The sequence below is a fragment of the Dipodomys spectabilis genome, unplaced genomic scaffold (genome assembly GCF_019054845.1).
Source record: "Dipodomys spectabilis isolate Male_0828 unplaced genomic scaffold, ASM1905484v1 ptg000499l, whole genome shotgun sequence".
Lineage (NCBI taxonomy): Eukaryota > Metazoa > Chordata > Mammalia > Rodentia > Heteromyidae > Dipodomys > Dipodomys spectabilis.
In genome coordinates, this window is record NW_024871176.1 from 1,822,126 (window position 1) to 1,837,283 (window position 15,158).

Here is a 15,158-nt window from a genome sequence, read left to right on the forward strand (position 1 = left end):
GTCACCATGAGGTACAGAGCAAGCCAAGGTGTCACGCCATCCTGACGGGTGTGTAAGCCTGCATAGAGACTCGAGGAATGGTATCCTGATGCTGGATCACTCCCTGCCATTCATTCTCTCTCCCATACCCTGAGCTGCTGGGGGTGGGGGTGAGGGTGGGGGTGAGGGGGGGGCGGGACATGGACGGGCAGTAACAGCCAATCACAGGTCCTGCTTGGTTTACCAGCTCTTTCCTGGATCTTCCCTGCAGTTCTCTGGAAGGGGGGGTAAGTCAGGATGGTAGTTCGTGGTTCCTAGGTTGCAGATGAGGATACTGAGATTCTAAGGGACGGTTCAGGGTCACTGGATCCCCGTGTCTTTCTCCTCTGCTGCTCACTCTCCCTCCTTCTTGCCACCTACCTGCCTCTGTGCTGGCTAGCAGCTCCGCTCTGGTCCTGCATTGGAAGAATGGGTTTGGAGTCTCCCCTGCCCTCCATTTCCATCATCTCTGGAGACAGGCATGTCTGTCTGCATGCTGGGCCTTCTCTTCAGCCTCGGGAGCCATGGTACACCCCACGGCAGCTTACACGGGGGATGTCACTGACACAGGCATCTGTGTGCGGGGTCATCCGGCTCACTAGGGACAGGGGTCTGGGCAGGCCCTGAGCAGCGGCCAGACAGACCCTCCGAGGAGGCCTGGAGTCCACCACACCTTCCCACAGTCCCCCGGGGCCCAGAACACGAGGTGGGAAGTTCCCCTAGTCAGCACACATCCAGCCAGCTCCAAGTGTGGGCTCATGGGAGGGACGGTATTGATTTTCCTATTGGATGCGTAGCGAGCGAGGGGCTGGGGAGGGGCCGGAGGAGGAGGAGATGCAGCCACTGATTCCCGGAATTGATGTCGACCCACATTCATTTGTTTCCTCCCTTCAAGGTCAAAGCAAGTCATCTCCATTCATCACGGGTGGCAGCTGGCTGGCGGCTGTGGGACACGGGGGTGCGTGGTGGATCAACCCTCTGGAAGCTGCGTCCAGGAGAGGGACACAAGGACATCCAGGGTATCTCCTGTTCCCATAGCACCGAAGGGAAGGCTCTGTAGCAACCTTCCTCCGTCATCTCTTAGAGACACCAGCAGAAGTCAGGTCATCGATTTTTGAGGCCAAGTCTTGTGCCTTTGGCCTGAATGTCTCAGAACTATAAAATGAGCTGGCTCCTGGAGATTGAGTGTGTGTGTGTGTGTGTGTGTGTGTGTGTGTGTGAACTATAAAATGAGCTGGGTCCTGGAGACTTGTGTGTGTGTGTGTGTGTGTGTGTGTGTGTTTTAACCTTGGGTATAACTTTCTGGGGTGACCCACAATCCTCATTCATGCAATTCATTCATTTGCTAAGTCTTGCCTCCAGTACTGCCCCTTTCCCATAAAGGACAGGACTGGACTCCATAGAAAAGAAAATCTGAGCTGGATGCTGGTGGCTCACGCCTGTCATCCTAGCTACTCAGAAGGCTGAGATCTGAGGATCATTGGTTCAAAGCCAGCCCGGGCAGGAAAATCCGTGAGTCTCTTATCTCCAATGAACCAACAGAAAATGGGAAGTGGTGCCGTGGCTCAAGTAGTAGGGCGCTCACCACGACCTGAAGAGCTCAGGCCCACTTGAATAGGATTGGCTGTAGAGATGGGACTTGTGACACAAGCCCGGCCAATCAAAACACTGAATTCTTGCTCTGGCACTTAGCTCAGGGAAGTGGGGAGGGGGGAGAGATTGGGAATTCAGGGTGACAGGTGTGACACTGTGGGGCCACACCTGATGGAAAGAAACAGTGCTGTGGACATCTCTAGAGCCCTTGAACCCACATGGAGCTGAGCACAGATCTTATACTGGGACTGGGGGACTCGGGGCCATTATATTCTTGTTCTCCTTCCTAACAGATCCTTGCTTCGTTCAAGGCCACTGTGTCTAGCCTCACAGGACAAACCAATCTGAGTCTAAGACCACTGTGGCCACCCTCTTCCCTCTGGCTAGGGTTTGATCTCTGGGTGGACGTGTGACCCGGTTACATTTAAGGTCCTTCATTGAAGAGAATGTCCACTGGGAGCTTCTAGAAAATGTTTTTGCTCACTGACAAAAGAAGCCAGATGAGAAGACTGGTTTGTTTCTTCATTTTTTAATTCCTGCCTTCTCTTCTTACACATGGTCAGCTGAGGGTGGGATGGCTGGAGCAGCTGCAGCCATATTGCAACCGTGTCATGGTAGATGATGTAGACTATGATGATATCATTTCTTAAGGGGGCAGAGGAAACAAATGGAAATATTCCAACATCTACACCTGAACAAACAACTCTACATGTCTTGTGAAGCTAGACCAAATAGCTGTTAGATATCCATGAAGCATTAGAATCTGAAGCCACCAAACACTTGCTCCTGAATAAGGCAGTGTATCTAGGAGACCACAGCAAATTTCTCATTAAAGGAAGCCCAGAGCTGGGTGAACCCTGTGGCTCACGCCTGTAGTCCTAGCTCCTCAGGAAGTTGAGTTCTGAAGATCACAGTTCAAAGCCAACCAGGGAGAAAAAGCCTGTGGGTCTCTCCTCTTATCTCCATTTATTCACCAAAATGTGGGACAGGGAGCTGTGGCTCACGTGGTAGAGTGCTAACCTTGAGTGAAAAAGCCCAGCCAGAGTGTGAGGCCCTGAGTTCAAGCTCCAGTCCCAACACAAAAATAAATACACAAATAAATGCATTCATGAATGGCAACACAGGAAGCTAAGAACATGAGCTCCTTTATTTTTGTGATCATAATTCCTATTCATTGTTCCTTTCTCCTAAACAACAGCACAAGTCAAACAACAATGACACACACACACACACACATACACACACGCACACACACATACACACTTCCTACCCATACAATATCACTAGCCTGTCTACCAGGCTGTCTGGCCTTTGATTGGTTCCTGGTAGAGCTGTATGGAGACAGCCCCCTCTGTTTTAAAAAAGAAAAAAATCCTGACGTACATAGGGGACAAAAGAAAGTGGGGATCCTAGCCAGAGAATTAGCTATTAACTGAGGGGCTCCCAGAATCCTTGGGGGAGTGCCAATTTGGGAGCCAGGAGCATGCTATGAACACCGAGCAAGAGGATAGAAGGCACTATTTGCTTTTGCGTGGTTGGGGGATGGTTCCCAGGTAGAGATGGATCTAGAACCCTTTGTAGGCCAAAGGTATATCAACAAACACCATGAGGTTGGCCAATGGGCTCCATTAACCAAACCATGCAGGAATGAGAGCCTGGTGCAGGAATCCAGTGCTAAAGAGGTCCCCGGGAGGGGTGGGGGAGGGGGGGGCGGAGGAGGGAGGGGGAGAGGAGAGGGAGAGCATTCCTTTACATTAGCAGCAAGGCAAGATGCAAGGTGAAATGCTGAGTCCTCATCTGTTTGCAACTACACACTCTGCAGTAGTGTCAAACTGATAGAAAAGGTAAAGAAAGGCGGGGGGGGGGAAGCACAAAGCAAAACAAAATAATAATAAAATTTAAAAAACAAACAAAAACCAACCACCCAAACTCCCAGTTACTTTGACCTAACCAGCAACCAAGCATGGCCTTCCGATTGCGCCCTCTGATGGAGAAATCTAGTACTACGCCAGCCGGGGACTGTGGTCATTCATTCTCCCCTTGCTCCTGGAGGTCCTCGGGCGGGCGTCTGTGTCTGTGGCAGGAGATCTGAGTGCAGCTAAAGTAATGCAGTCTGGAGGCAGAGAAGCCCTGGGGCGAGGGGGAGGAGCAGGACAGGCCGAGGCTGGCCTCTTAGGTGCAGGGGACTTCAGCGCTGTCTTGAGGAAGCTGGTTGTTGAAGCTGGTCTCTCCGAACGGCGAGTAAGGGGGAATCTGGGGGGCCTCGATGATCAGCAGGCCCTCTGGGGAAAGCGAGGCAAAGACGGTCACAGGATCCACCTCAGCAGGGAGCCTGCAGAGAGAGAGAGAGGTGTCAGATGAGACTCCTCCGTCCTGCTGGCTGTTCATTTGTGACGAGTGTTTGCCAGTGGTACAGATCTGGTTGGGGGGTGGCGGTGGTGTACCACGCTGGGTTCGAACCCCTGGCTCCGGCTCCTCCGAGCTGTGTGATCTTGGAGGGTCACGCCATTGCCCTGAGCTGTTTTCTCGTTTGGGGTGGTGGGGAGGGGGGAGATAATAATATTAAACTCGTATTGCATTGGGAGCTTTAGCCTGAGCTGGGATGCGAATCCACGCTGGAAACTGGCAAAAGGCTGCTTGCACAACAGTTCCCCACTTAAAATGGAGTCATGGCTGGAGTGTGTGGGTCCAGACTGAGATCACCCCCCCACACACATACACACACACACACACACACACACACACACACACACACACACACACACACACACACACACACACACACACACACACACACCCCGAGGTAGACCAGTTATTCGAAGTAGTCAAGTTATGGAGTCAGACTTGGTGTTGAACGACTGGTGGACAGACCAAGAAAATGTGGCCCATCTACTGTCGAGCTTTACGCAGCCACGAAGAAGAATGAAACAAGGCTGTTTGCAGGAAAAGGGCTGACACCTCAGATCATCATAATGGAGCCATAGTGAATGCTTTTGCTCAAATGTGGGGTCTTGACATTATCACCATCATCATCAATAATAATTATCATGACATGACAGTAAAAGGGGGGGTTGAGGGGGGCAGCATGGGAGGGTGATGGGTGAAATGTATCACATATATGATATGATATATCTAATACATGCTACTTCCATATATGTATGTCTATATGTAGATATGTATACATTTTCACACATACTCACACACACACATATATATATATATGAGAGATGTATAATAAACCCCACTTCAACAAATTTATAATTGTGAGAACACAATTGTAGTGGTGTCACTGCGGTGCATTGATGAAGAAAAGATAGAAAAAGATCATGAAACCTATGAGCCACCATCTGCTTGCTCATCAACATAAGGCGGGGTAGGTACTATTGCTGTCTCTAATGGACCGTAGAAGAAAATGAAGTTCAGAGAGGGCAACTGCTTTGCCCAAAGTCACACAGCTAGCACCTGACAGATGGGAGCCAGTATTGTAATCCTGGGTCTGGAGTCACAGTTAGTGAGCCTACTGTGAGGGTCTTGTAGCTTCTTTTAGAGGCAGACTGTGGAAGCAAGGATCAGAGAGGGTTGGCCTCCCTCAAGCTGCTGGTGACAGGCTGACCCAGCTTCACGGCCCGCATGCCTTCCAGTGGGGACCTGGCACCGCGAGGCAGAGCCTGGGCATGGCAGGTGGGCAGGCCGGTATTCAAATCCTGACTGTAACTCTCACAGCATGGGCGGGTGAGCTAGTCTCTCTGAACTTACATCATGCTAGGGAAAGGGGTGAAAAATCCCTGGCTTTGCTGTGGATATTTTCATTATTGAATCACAAAATATCCATACTCCAAAAGCTCTCCCCACGCCGGAGTACTGGTGGCTCACGCCTGTCATCCTAGCTACTCAGGAGGCTGAGATCTGAGGATCGCAGTTCCAAAGCCAGCCCAGGCAGGAAAGTCCATGAGACTCTTACCTTCAATCAACCACCCAAAAGCTGGAAGTGGAGCTGTGGCTCAAGTAGTAAAGAGCTAGCCTTGACCCAAAAAAGCTCAGGGACAGCACTAGGGCTCTGAGTTCAAGCCTCAGGACTAGCAAAATAATAATAATAATAATAATGAGGAGGAGGAAGAGGAGGAGAAGGAGGAGGAGGAGGAGGAGGAGGAGGAGGAGGAGGAGGAGGAGGAGGAGGAGGAGGAGGAGGAGGAGGAGGAGGAGGAGGAGGAGGAGGAGGAGGAGGAGGAGAGTGCTAATATCCATCTGGCTGGCACTTAAGGGAGGCTTGCTTTGTGTTCTCCTGGGGGCTCCTATTGCCGGTTTTCTGCGGCATTTTCTCCCCGGATTTAGGCCCCAGGGCCCTCACCCGCAGCGATTCCCTTCCCCTGAGATCCGCCCTGTGCGTTCACTCACTGGATTTTCTTGGTGAAGTTCTTGGAAACGATGCCGCCTTCGTGCTGCTTCTCCTCGTGTTTGCCTGGAAGAGAGACACGTCATGCACTGAGTGTCACAAGTTTATCCCTCGAGTGTCCATCTGACTCCGATCCTGGCCCTGCCCTTAGCTCACCCTGGGGCTCTGGGGTGGTCTAGATGCCCAGGGCCTGGGCCTCAGGCCCGGCCTGCCATGTGGACCCGTAAGCCCACCTTTGGGCTGCCTGTGAGGCTGAATTAAAGGGAGAAGCAGGAAAGAGGCTTGCACTGTGGTTTGCTGGCTGAGGGTTAAATGTGAATAGTTACATGTTCCACTGTCCCTTTTCCCCTGAGCAGCCAGGAAGCTCCCAGGAGAGGTGGCTAAAAGTCCCCCAACCCATAGGGAGGAAAACGATGATATCACAGCAAAGTCAGGGTCCAAATGGGCTGGCTTCCCTTCCTTTCCTTTTTCCTTTTCCTTCCCTTCCCTTCCATTTTTTTTCCTTCCTCCCTTCCTTCTTTTTTTGCTGGTCCTGGAGCTTGAACTCAGGGCCTGAGCACTGTCCCTGAACCAATTTATGCTCAAGGCTAGCACTCTACCACCTTGAGCCACAGCTCCACTCCTGATTTTCTGGTGGTTTAATGAGAGATATGAGTCTCATGGACTTTCCTACCCAGTCTGGCTTCAAACAGTGATCCTCAGATCTCAGCCTCCTAAGGACCAGGCGTGAGATACCGGCGCCTGGCTCCACACTGGCTTTTGTTTACAACAAATTCTGATGCTTGCAGCTCTTTCTTATCCATGTCTTCTTCCTTTGTGTCTTTTGGTGGTCCTGGGCTTTGACTGGACAATGCCCACCTTTGTTTTTGTGGTTGTGGGGCTTGAACTCTGGGCCTGGGCACAGTCCCTCAGCTCTTTGAGCTTAAGGCTAGTGCTCTACCACTTTGAGCCACAGAGTCCCTTCCAGTATTTGAATGGTTCACTGGAGATAAGAGTTTCACAGAACTTCCTGTCTGGGGTTGGCTTTGAACCGTGATCCTCAGGTCTCAGCCACCTGAGTAGCCACTGACACCTGGGGCTTCCATTTATTTAGATGAAGGTTTGGCTAAGATTTTCGTGGGCTGGTCTGAAACCGTCATTCTCTGGATTGTGCCTCCTAAGTAGCTGTGAGTACAGGCTTGAACCACTATACCTGGCTGCTTTTTTTTTTTTTTTTTTAAAGAAAGGGCTCCAACTTCTTTTTAAGCAAACAGGATTAGTGCCTGCTAAGGCGGATCATTTTTCACGCTCCCCTGTGAAGTGTCTCCCCCTCCCTCCCCCCGCATTCCACAGTCAGGGGGTCCCACTTTTACAGGGGGAAGCTTTGGTCCTTCAGAGGAGCTTTGGAATCCAGAAATAACTGCATGACATGCGACAATCTTTTTGCAGTCCTGATATTTTTTTTTAAGCTGACAGTTTATAGGTGATTGCATTCGTAATTACTTTTTAAGATTATTAATTATTCCCTTAGTAACTTTCTCTGATTGCAAAACCCATGCATATGTATGTTAGCAAATGTTGAAAATAAGTTTACCAAAAAAAAAAAAAAACCAGAATCACCTACAGCCCCGCTCCCCTGGGAAAGCCACAAATAACATTAAAAAAAGTGTTACAGACATTTTGTTCAATGTTTCTCAGAAACGCATCCATGAGCAGGGGCAGTGGCACACACCAATAACCCTGGCACTGTTGGCTCAGGACTGCAATCCTAGCTACTCAGGAGTCTGAGATCTGGAGGAAGAAGTTTCCTATGGCAGGACGAACAGTCTTTCAGGGACCCATCTCCAAAATAACCAGCCAAAAAAAGGCAGGCTGGAGGTGTGGCTCCAACGGTACAACATCAGCAAAACAAGCACGGGACTCCGAGTTCAAATCCAAGTACTGGCAAAAACAGCAGCAGCAACAAAAGAGCTGCAAGCATACATGTTACATAGTATACACGCACACTACAAAACCTTATCAAATGGGATCATGCTACGAATCCGGCTTCAGACCTGTTCTTCTCTCTTGCTGATGCGTCATAATTGTCTTTGCAGATTGCCAACTATTTGTTGACAACATGATTTTAGTGGCTGCGTTACCATCCATCGCAGGAAGATGGGTACTGTAGTGCGTTTAGCCAGCCTTCTACTTTGGGGGGCACTGACTGGATTTCTAACACTGAGAAGGTCCTCACTATACGGACTGTGGGTCTCCTTTCCTCCCTCCTACCCTTCTTCCCTCCCTCCCTCCCTCCCACACCCATCCATCCATCCATCCATCTATCCATCCATCCATTTAGCCATCTATCCTGCCATCCATTTAGCCATCAGCCCACCCAATTATCCATCCATCCATTTAGCCATCCATCCACCCCATTATCCAGCCATCCAGCCATCCAGCCATCCAGCCATTTAGCCATCTACCCTGCCATCCACTTACCCATCAGCCCATCCAATTATCCATCCATCCATGCATTTATACATCCATGCATTGATCCATCCATCCACTCAGTTATTCTTCCTTTCCTTTCTTTTCCTTTTTTTTTTTTTCCACCAGCACTGGAGATTGAACCCAGGACCTCCTCACACATGCTCAGGAAGTGCTCTACTACATGAGCTAAGCCCTGGCCCTTTTGTATTTATTTTGTTTTGAGACAGGATTTTGCTCCCTTTGCCTGGGTTGACCTGGAAACTCCTGCGTCTCTGCTGGCTGAATAGTTGGGATTATAAGCATGCGTCACCAAGCCCCATGTTAGGATCTCTGAGCCTTGATCCCTTCCTAAGGACCTTCAGGAAAGCCTGCCTCTGTTTACCCCTCCACTGCAGGGAGGGGGAAAGCCGTCCCCCCCCCACATCCCTGGCAGGGAGGACCCTGCTGTATTGACAGGAGTTCATTTCTAAGCTGAAGCTTCTGGCAGCTGGGGCATGTTCTTCTGTGAATGTGCTGTCACTCTGAGAGGTTTTTCTGCCAACTCTGGGACATCAACTCCTTGGCTCTCATACAGGCTCGTGGCCTAGAAGGCACCGTGTTCCCTAGGCCCCTCCCCAAGGCCTAGGCCTAGAGGCCTCCTGACCCAGGGACAGGCCGGGCCTCTGACTCAGCTCTTCTGCGAAACTCATAATGGAGGGTGAGGAGAAAGAGAGACTATTATAACAAATTTACTCCTGGATTTGTAATGCTTCTATTTTTCAAGTGTATACATCCAGGACAGTACTCTATACATTACATGAAATATGCACCCTATTTAAACAGAGAGACTTTGTGCCAGGGTGCGCACGCACATGCTCCCACGTACACACACACACACACACACACACACACACACACACACACACACACACACACACACACACACGATTGCCAGGAGTACTGAATGTATTTTGGACTTGGAGTATTTTTCTTTTATGATTTTTTTTTTTGTCAGTCGTGGGGCTTGAACTCTAGGCCTGAGCGCTGTCCCTCAGCTCTTCAGCTCAAGGCTAGCTCTCTACCACTTGAGCTATATGAACACTTCCTCTTTTATGATTTTTTTGGGGGGCAGGTAAGGGATAATAACCCCACCCCAAATCAAGGAGCTTCTGAATTCTTGGTGTCTGCTATTGCTCTTTAAAGATCCATTGCTTGACTTCCACTAAGAGTTTAGAATGAACTGGATCTTGAATGGGGAAAATGAAATCAGAGAGGTTGACTAGCATGCCCAACATCACACAGTTTGGAAGATTCAGACACAAATAAGGTTTGGACAGGCAGCCCTGCTCTGACATTTTCTGACATATCTCCTCCCTCTTCTGAACCTCAGTCGGTTCTTCCTTGGCCTTAGTGGATGCCAAGCGGGTGGCGCAACAAGCGTGAGTCACCTGTCCACCCTGTAAAGAGTAAATTGCTGTGTGCAGATGGATACAGACACTTGTGGTTTACTTTGATGTTTGGAGAAATACCAGGCCTGCCCCAAGAAGCTAGCAGTCCCTGCTCCAGGACCAGTGATTCTGCCTTTCTTATTAGCTTCACAGCCTGCATTTTATTTTGTAAAGAGAGGGGGAAAAAGTATAACAAAGAATTATAGAGAGGGTGGATACGGTCCAAACAAATTTTATGCATGTATAGAAATGTGATCATGAAATCTGCCTGGAGCCGGTGGCTCATACCTGTCATCCTAGCTGCTCAGGAGGCTGAGATCTGAGGATGGAAGTTCAAAGCCAGCCGGGGCAGAAAAGTCTGTGAGACTCTTATCTCCAATGAACCAGGAAACCAAGCCAGAAGTAACGCTGTAGTTCAAGTGGTAGAGCATCATCCTTGAGCAAAAAAGCTCAGGAACAGCTCCCAGGCCCTGAGTTCAAGCCCCAAAACTGACACACACACACACACACACACACACACACACACACACACACACATAGATGAAATCTTTTACTATTTACTATTCAATTTAACACATATCAATTTAAAACACAGTAATATGCTCTGACATCTATGTAAAGAAAGGGTTTTAAAAAAACAAAACCAACATGGCTCATGAAGCCTTGTACTCATCACCTAACATGGAATTGAGACCTCTTTGTACAACTTCTTACTAGAACAAAAATGGGAGGGGGGAAGCAATCATGATTTGCAAACAGAGATCCCCTTGGAAGCTCTGGGGTCATGTCTGCACCTGAATTCCTCTGTGGCTTAGAGACAAGTCTGTACCGGAAGCAGGTACTGTAGCACAGGGCCCCGGCAGAGAAGGAAAGTGGTATTTCTGGGGCAAGCAGAGGCCCTGGGATTAAGGAGGAGGAGCAGGAATCATGCCTCAGGGCTTTTCAGTCCCAACTGAAGCCAGGGTCTGGCTGCCAGCCCTCAGAGAGGGAACAATTTCTTGGCTGGTAGTTGCAAGGCGAGGGTGGGGATGGGGCTGGAGAGGGGAGATCATCATGGGCCAGGGTGGAAATCTTCTCCTCACGTGGGTGGTCAGATAAGATAGGGCTTGCCTGGTTCCTAAACTGCACTGACAAATCAAAGGCTCTGATAACTTCTGCAGCTTTTGAGGGGGGGCCTGCTGGAGATTTTGTGTCATCTGCAATCTTCCAAAACTCTGGACTCCTCTCAATCCATTACTCAGGTATCTTAACCACACCGTGGGGAGTATCGTTTACCACCTAGGTACCTAGTCCTCCTCTCCCAGCCAGAAAGCCGAGGCTCTGCAGGGAGTGAGAGTTAGCCAGGACCAAACCAACAGAAGTGGATTCAGTCATCGAAGACTCTGCTACTGCAAGAACGGAGCAGATAACAGGTATCTCTAGGCCTCTGATTCCTTAGGTGTAAGTGGGTGGTGCTGGTGTTAAGAGACTTCCTGGCACGCGTAGGGAAATGCCATGAGAACCCAAGCAACCAGCCCAGGTGGGCATTTCACACCAGCTGGGCACAAAACGCTGGGGGGAGGAGGTTTCTGTTGGGATCAGGTGTGGGGTGCCATGCAGGGGAAGCACGGGCAGGCTTGGAGGAGGCGCCGGGCCAGGCTTTGACTTCCCTTGCCAGTTGCTTCCCTGTGGGCTAGCTTCTTGAAACCTCTTCTCTGAAGGGAAGCTCTTGGGGGTGTTCTGAGAAATTTTGGGGTCTGGAATCTGGAGCTGGGGTCACTACTTGGTTTCTAAGAGTCTTCATGAGGTTTTGTTATTGTGTTTTGATCCTGTTTAAGTTCAAAGACCCATTTTCACAGGTGCACACACAGAGGCTCTGTATTGCTAAGTAAACAACAATCATAGTGATAACAACCACAACAGCCAGAATAAAATAAGCCAGGTGCTGGTGGCTCAGGCCTGGCATCTTAGCTACTGGAGGCTGAGGTCTGAGAACGGTGCTTTGAAGCCAGTCCGGGCAGACAAACCCAAGAGAAATCTTATCTTCAGCAAAAAAAAAAAAAATCCAGATGTGGAGCTGCGGCTCAAGTGGTAGAGCATTAGCCTTGAGTGAAAAAAGCTAAAGGAAAGTACCCAGGCCCTGACTTCAAACCACAGGCCCTGAGTTCAAACCCCAGAACAGACACACACACACACACACACACACACACACACACACACATATCCCTTCACAGAAGTGATCCAGGCTGGACAGTCTCTGTGAGAACCTCTATAATTAAAGGTAGGAAAAACTGCAAACTGCCCCAGGGTAGCGTGGAGGCAGGCTTGTGATTAATCTACAGGCCGTCTGGGAGGCTAGGGATAATTACAATTCTCATTTTACAGATGAAGGAAACTGAGGCTCAACGTTGTGAAGACTTGTCCGTAGACATCCGGTTAATGGCCAGCCCTGCTGGGCTTTGAACCTGCGTCTCAAAAAGAGCAGCTGTCTATTATTAATTGCAACCTCCCTGGGTGCCACACATACACACACACACACACACACACACACACACACACCACCGAAACAATGACCAATCCTCACTCCTTACAGTCCACAATGTGCAGCCATTTGAATCCCGGATTTCCACATCAACAAACACACAGAAGTGAACTCAGTTTGCATCCTGTTTCTTAGTGGCAGAGCCGGTTTCTTCAGCACTGGTGCCTGGGCTTTGCAGCCAATTTCGGGCACCCCCTGATCAGCACTCCCTCCCCCAGATCATCACGTGGCCTCCGGGTGTCTCCGAGACACGCTGCACCCCGAGTCAGAATGATAAACACCGCCCCTCTTCCCTCTGTCAAGAGCAACTTTGTGACCCTCGCCCCTCGCCCCCCGCCCCCCGGGACTGCTGGTGCTATCTATCCAGCCACTATTTACCGTGGCTTTTATTGATTTTCTGGCTGATTTCCTGGCCTCGGCTAGGAACACACTCTCAGTAATAGAGGCTTAATTGGTGGGGGAGCAAAAGCAAGGGCTTCATGGGAGGTAGGGGGCTGGAGGCTGGCGGGGAGGGGGTCGGGGAGGTGGAGCTCTCCTCACTGCCAGGCTCTGGGCCCAGGCCTAAACGCTACTCGAGTCTTCTTGCTGACTCATGGGACAACCTTGGGCCAGTCTCGCCTGGGCCTTCTAAGGAAGCCTCCTCGGCTGTAAAATGGGGCTAGACACCCTTGTTGCTTGAGGTGGAGGAGATGGAATAAGAAAATTTTGAACTCAGAACCTTGGCTCAGAGAGAGAGAGAGACAGACAGACAGAAAGAGAAAGATCAATTCGCTTCGGATCGTCACGTTCTCAAACAGCCTTGGTTTGGGAAAACCTTGGCAGCCTTCAGGAAGTTATTTTCACTGCCCTGTGCCTCAGTTTCCTCTCATGGTATAAAAAAGGGAGCGCTAAACAGGACCCACGTCGCTGGGCTGTTGTAGAATCGGAGGCGTTACCTGTGCCCAGCAGAGAGTTAGCTCTCTGCCCTGCAGCCTCAGTTTCCCTCTGCGGGGTGAGGGGAGGGGGCTCTTGGGGACCGAGTCTGAGGAGCAGGGTCCGCGGCCGGCCCTCAGTCCTAACCCAGCCCTCCCACACCTGGCTTGTGGCACCAGAGTGTAATGAAGTTGATTTCTTCTTTGTCTTTTCAATCTGTATAACCGCCCCCTATCCCCATTTTGTTTTGGGGTTTTCCTATGGAATCCTCTCTATTTCTATTTCGTTACCCCATCTGGGGTGGTCAGGGCACCCCAAGCCCCAGCCTCTGTGTCAAGCGCGGACTCCCCCAAGGTCCGGTAGAGAGGAGAGCTCTGCCATGGAAGATGACTTTGTGGGCTGCATTCTTGAGTTCTGAAGTCACCTGTGTGTCAGGGGGCCTGTCACCTCGTCCCCTCTGAGGGAGCTTTGTCCAGGTGACTCCCCAGGGCCGGCCTGTCCCCCCTCCTCCCCCCCTCCCGTCCCTCCACTCACCAGACACTTCCACGTAGCCGTCCTTCGTCTTCACCATCAGCTCCTCCGGCTTGAAGCTGTGCACATTCACGCATACTTTCCACGGCTCCCCGGGGAAGGGTGGGGGGCTCCTGCCCTCTGCAGGCACCCCGAATCTAGCGGTGGCCGTGGGCCCCCGAGGCACCATGCCTGACCTCAGCGTGCCAGGCCAGGCCGAGGAGAACCGAGGCAGAGCCCAGTCGGGCCAGGGGGCAGTGAGGTCGTCGGGGAAGGGGTCCACGCCAAAGCCATCGTCCAGCAGGCGGGAGGACAGGGGCGAGTCCCGGAAGGGGTCTCGGCGCAGGCGGCTAGGGTAGTGGCAGGAGAAAGGGATCTGACCATCGGCCATGATGACTGCTGAGCTCACAGGGGGAAACCGAGGCTCGCTGCCTGCCCAAGGTCACAGGTGGAGATGGCTTTCAGAGCCGAGTCTTCCCGATGAAATGCTGCTCTTCTGCCAGAAACATCCACAGTCACACACAGTCCACACCAAGCTGGGGGGTGGTGGCAGGGACCCCCTAAAGGTGACCCCTTCCAGAGGACCCCCCTTCCTCTTCACACGGCTTCAGCAGAGATCAGCAAGCCACCACCTTCCTTCCAGAACGCCCAGGCGTCCAGCCAGAGACGTTGAGGTCGGCCTACAGGGGAGCCAGGAGCTTAATAACCCTGGGGGACGTGCGCCTAGAAACTTCTCCTGGCTTCTGGGCTGGGAGCTTTCTTTTTATTTGCTGCTGGGGGCTGGAGGCGGGTTTTACGGACGCCTCCTGTCACTGGAGTATTCCAAGGTGATGAACCAGCCCCGGAGAATCCGCTGAGAGGGGCAGCTGCGCTCTGGGGCTGGGCAGGCAGGGGGGTGGGGCGGACAGAGGGTGGACAGCGGGTGGGCGGGGCTGTGGCTTGCTGCTTGTCCAGCCCTGGCCTCTCTGGACAGTCCCTTCCCAGCTCAGCTGCTCTGCTGGCTCCTCCCCTCGGCTGCCTCCCTTCCCCGGGAGGGGGGGAGGGGGGAGTGTCCTCCCAAAGCTGGGCACTAAAGCCCAGCTATTAATAACCCTCTGCCTTGCCTAGGGCTCATGTCACCCTCTGGAAATACCTTCCCCAGGGGCCGCTGTGTTGTATCCTACCTCCCCCTACACTGGGAGGGGAGACGTAAGGAAAAAGACACAGAGCTCAGTGGGTCTGGAGGCCTGAATTTGGAGTCCCGACTCTGGGAGGCTTACAACCAGCCTCTGAGAATGGTAAACAAATGCAGAAGTATAATTAGTATTCAAATGGTAAATTGTGGCTGTGGTGA

At 51.3% G+C, this 15,158-nt stretch overlaps 1 protein-coding gene across 1 annotated transcript; it reads right to left on the bottom strand.

The window, feature by feature from the left end:
* Nucleotides 1–2,740: 2,740 nt before the first annotated feature.
* Hspb8 (heat shock protein family B (small) member 8) lies at nt 2,741–14,690 on the bottom strand. The gene is made up of 3 exons (XM_042669595.1): nt 13,850–14,690; nt 6,007–6,070; nt 2,741–3,943 (listed from the first exon to the last, which is right to left on the bottom strand). Exons 1-3 carry the CDS (start codon nt 14,214–14,216, stop codon nt 3,784–3,786), a joined length of 591 nt encoding a protein of 196 aa, XP_042525529.1. The 5' UTR covers nt 14,217–14,690; the 3' UTR covers nt 2,741–3,783.
* Nucleotides 14,691–15,158: the final 468 nt, after the last annotated feature.

What these genes read in the sequence shown, in the direction of transcription:
- Hspb8 (XM_042669595.1), bottom strand. Translation starts at nt 14,216, where the DNA reads ATGGCCGATGGTCAGATCCCTTTCTCCTGCCACTACCCTAGCCGCCTG. An exon ending in CGGCTACGTGGAAGTGTCTG is followed by an intron (nt 6,071 to 13,849) that starts GTGAGTGGAGGG and finishes TCTCTCTTCCAG; the next exon opens with GCAAACACGAGGAGAAGCAG. An exon ending in AACTTCACCAAGAAAATCCA is followed by an intron (nt 3,944 to 6,006) that starts GTGAGTGAACGC and finishes CTCTCTCTGCAG; the next exon opens with GCTCCCTGCTGAGGTGGATC.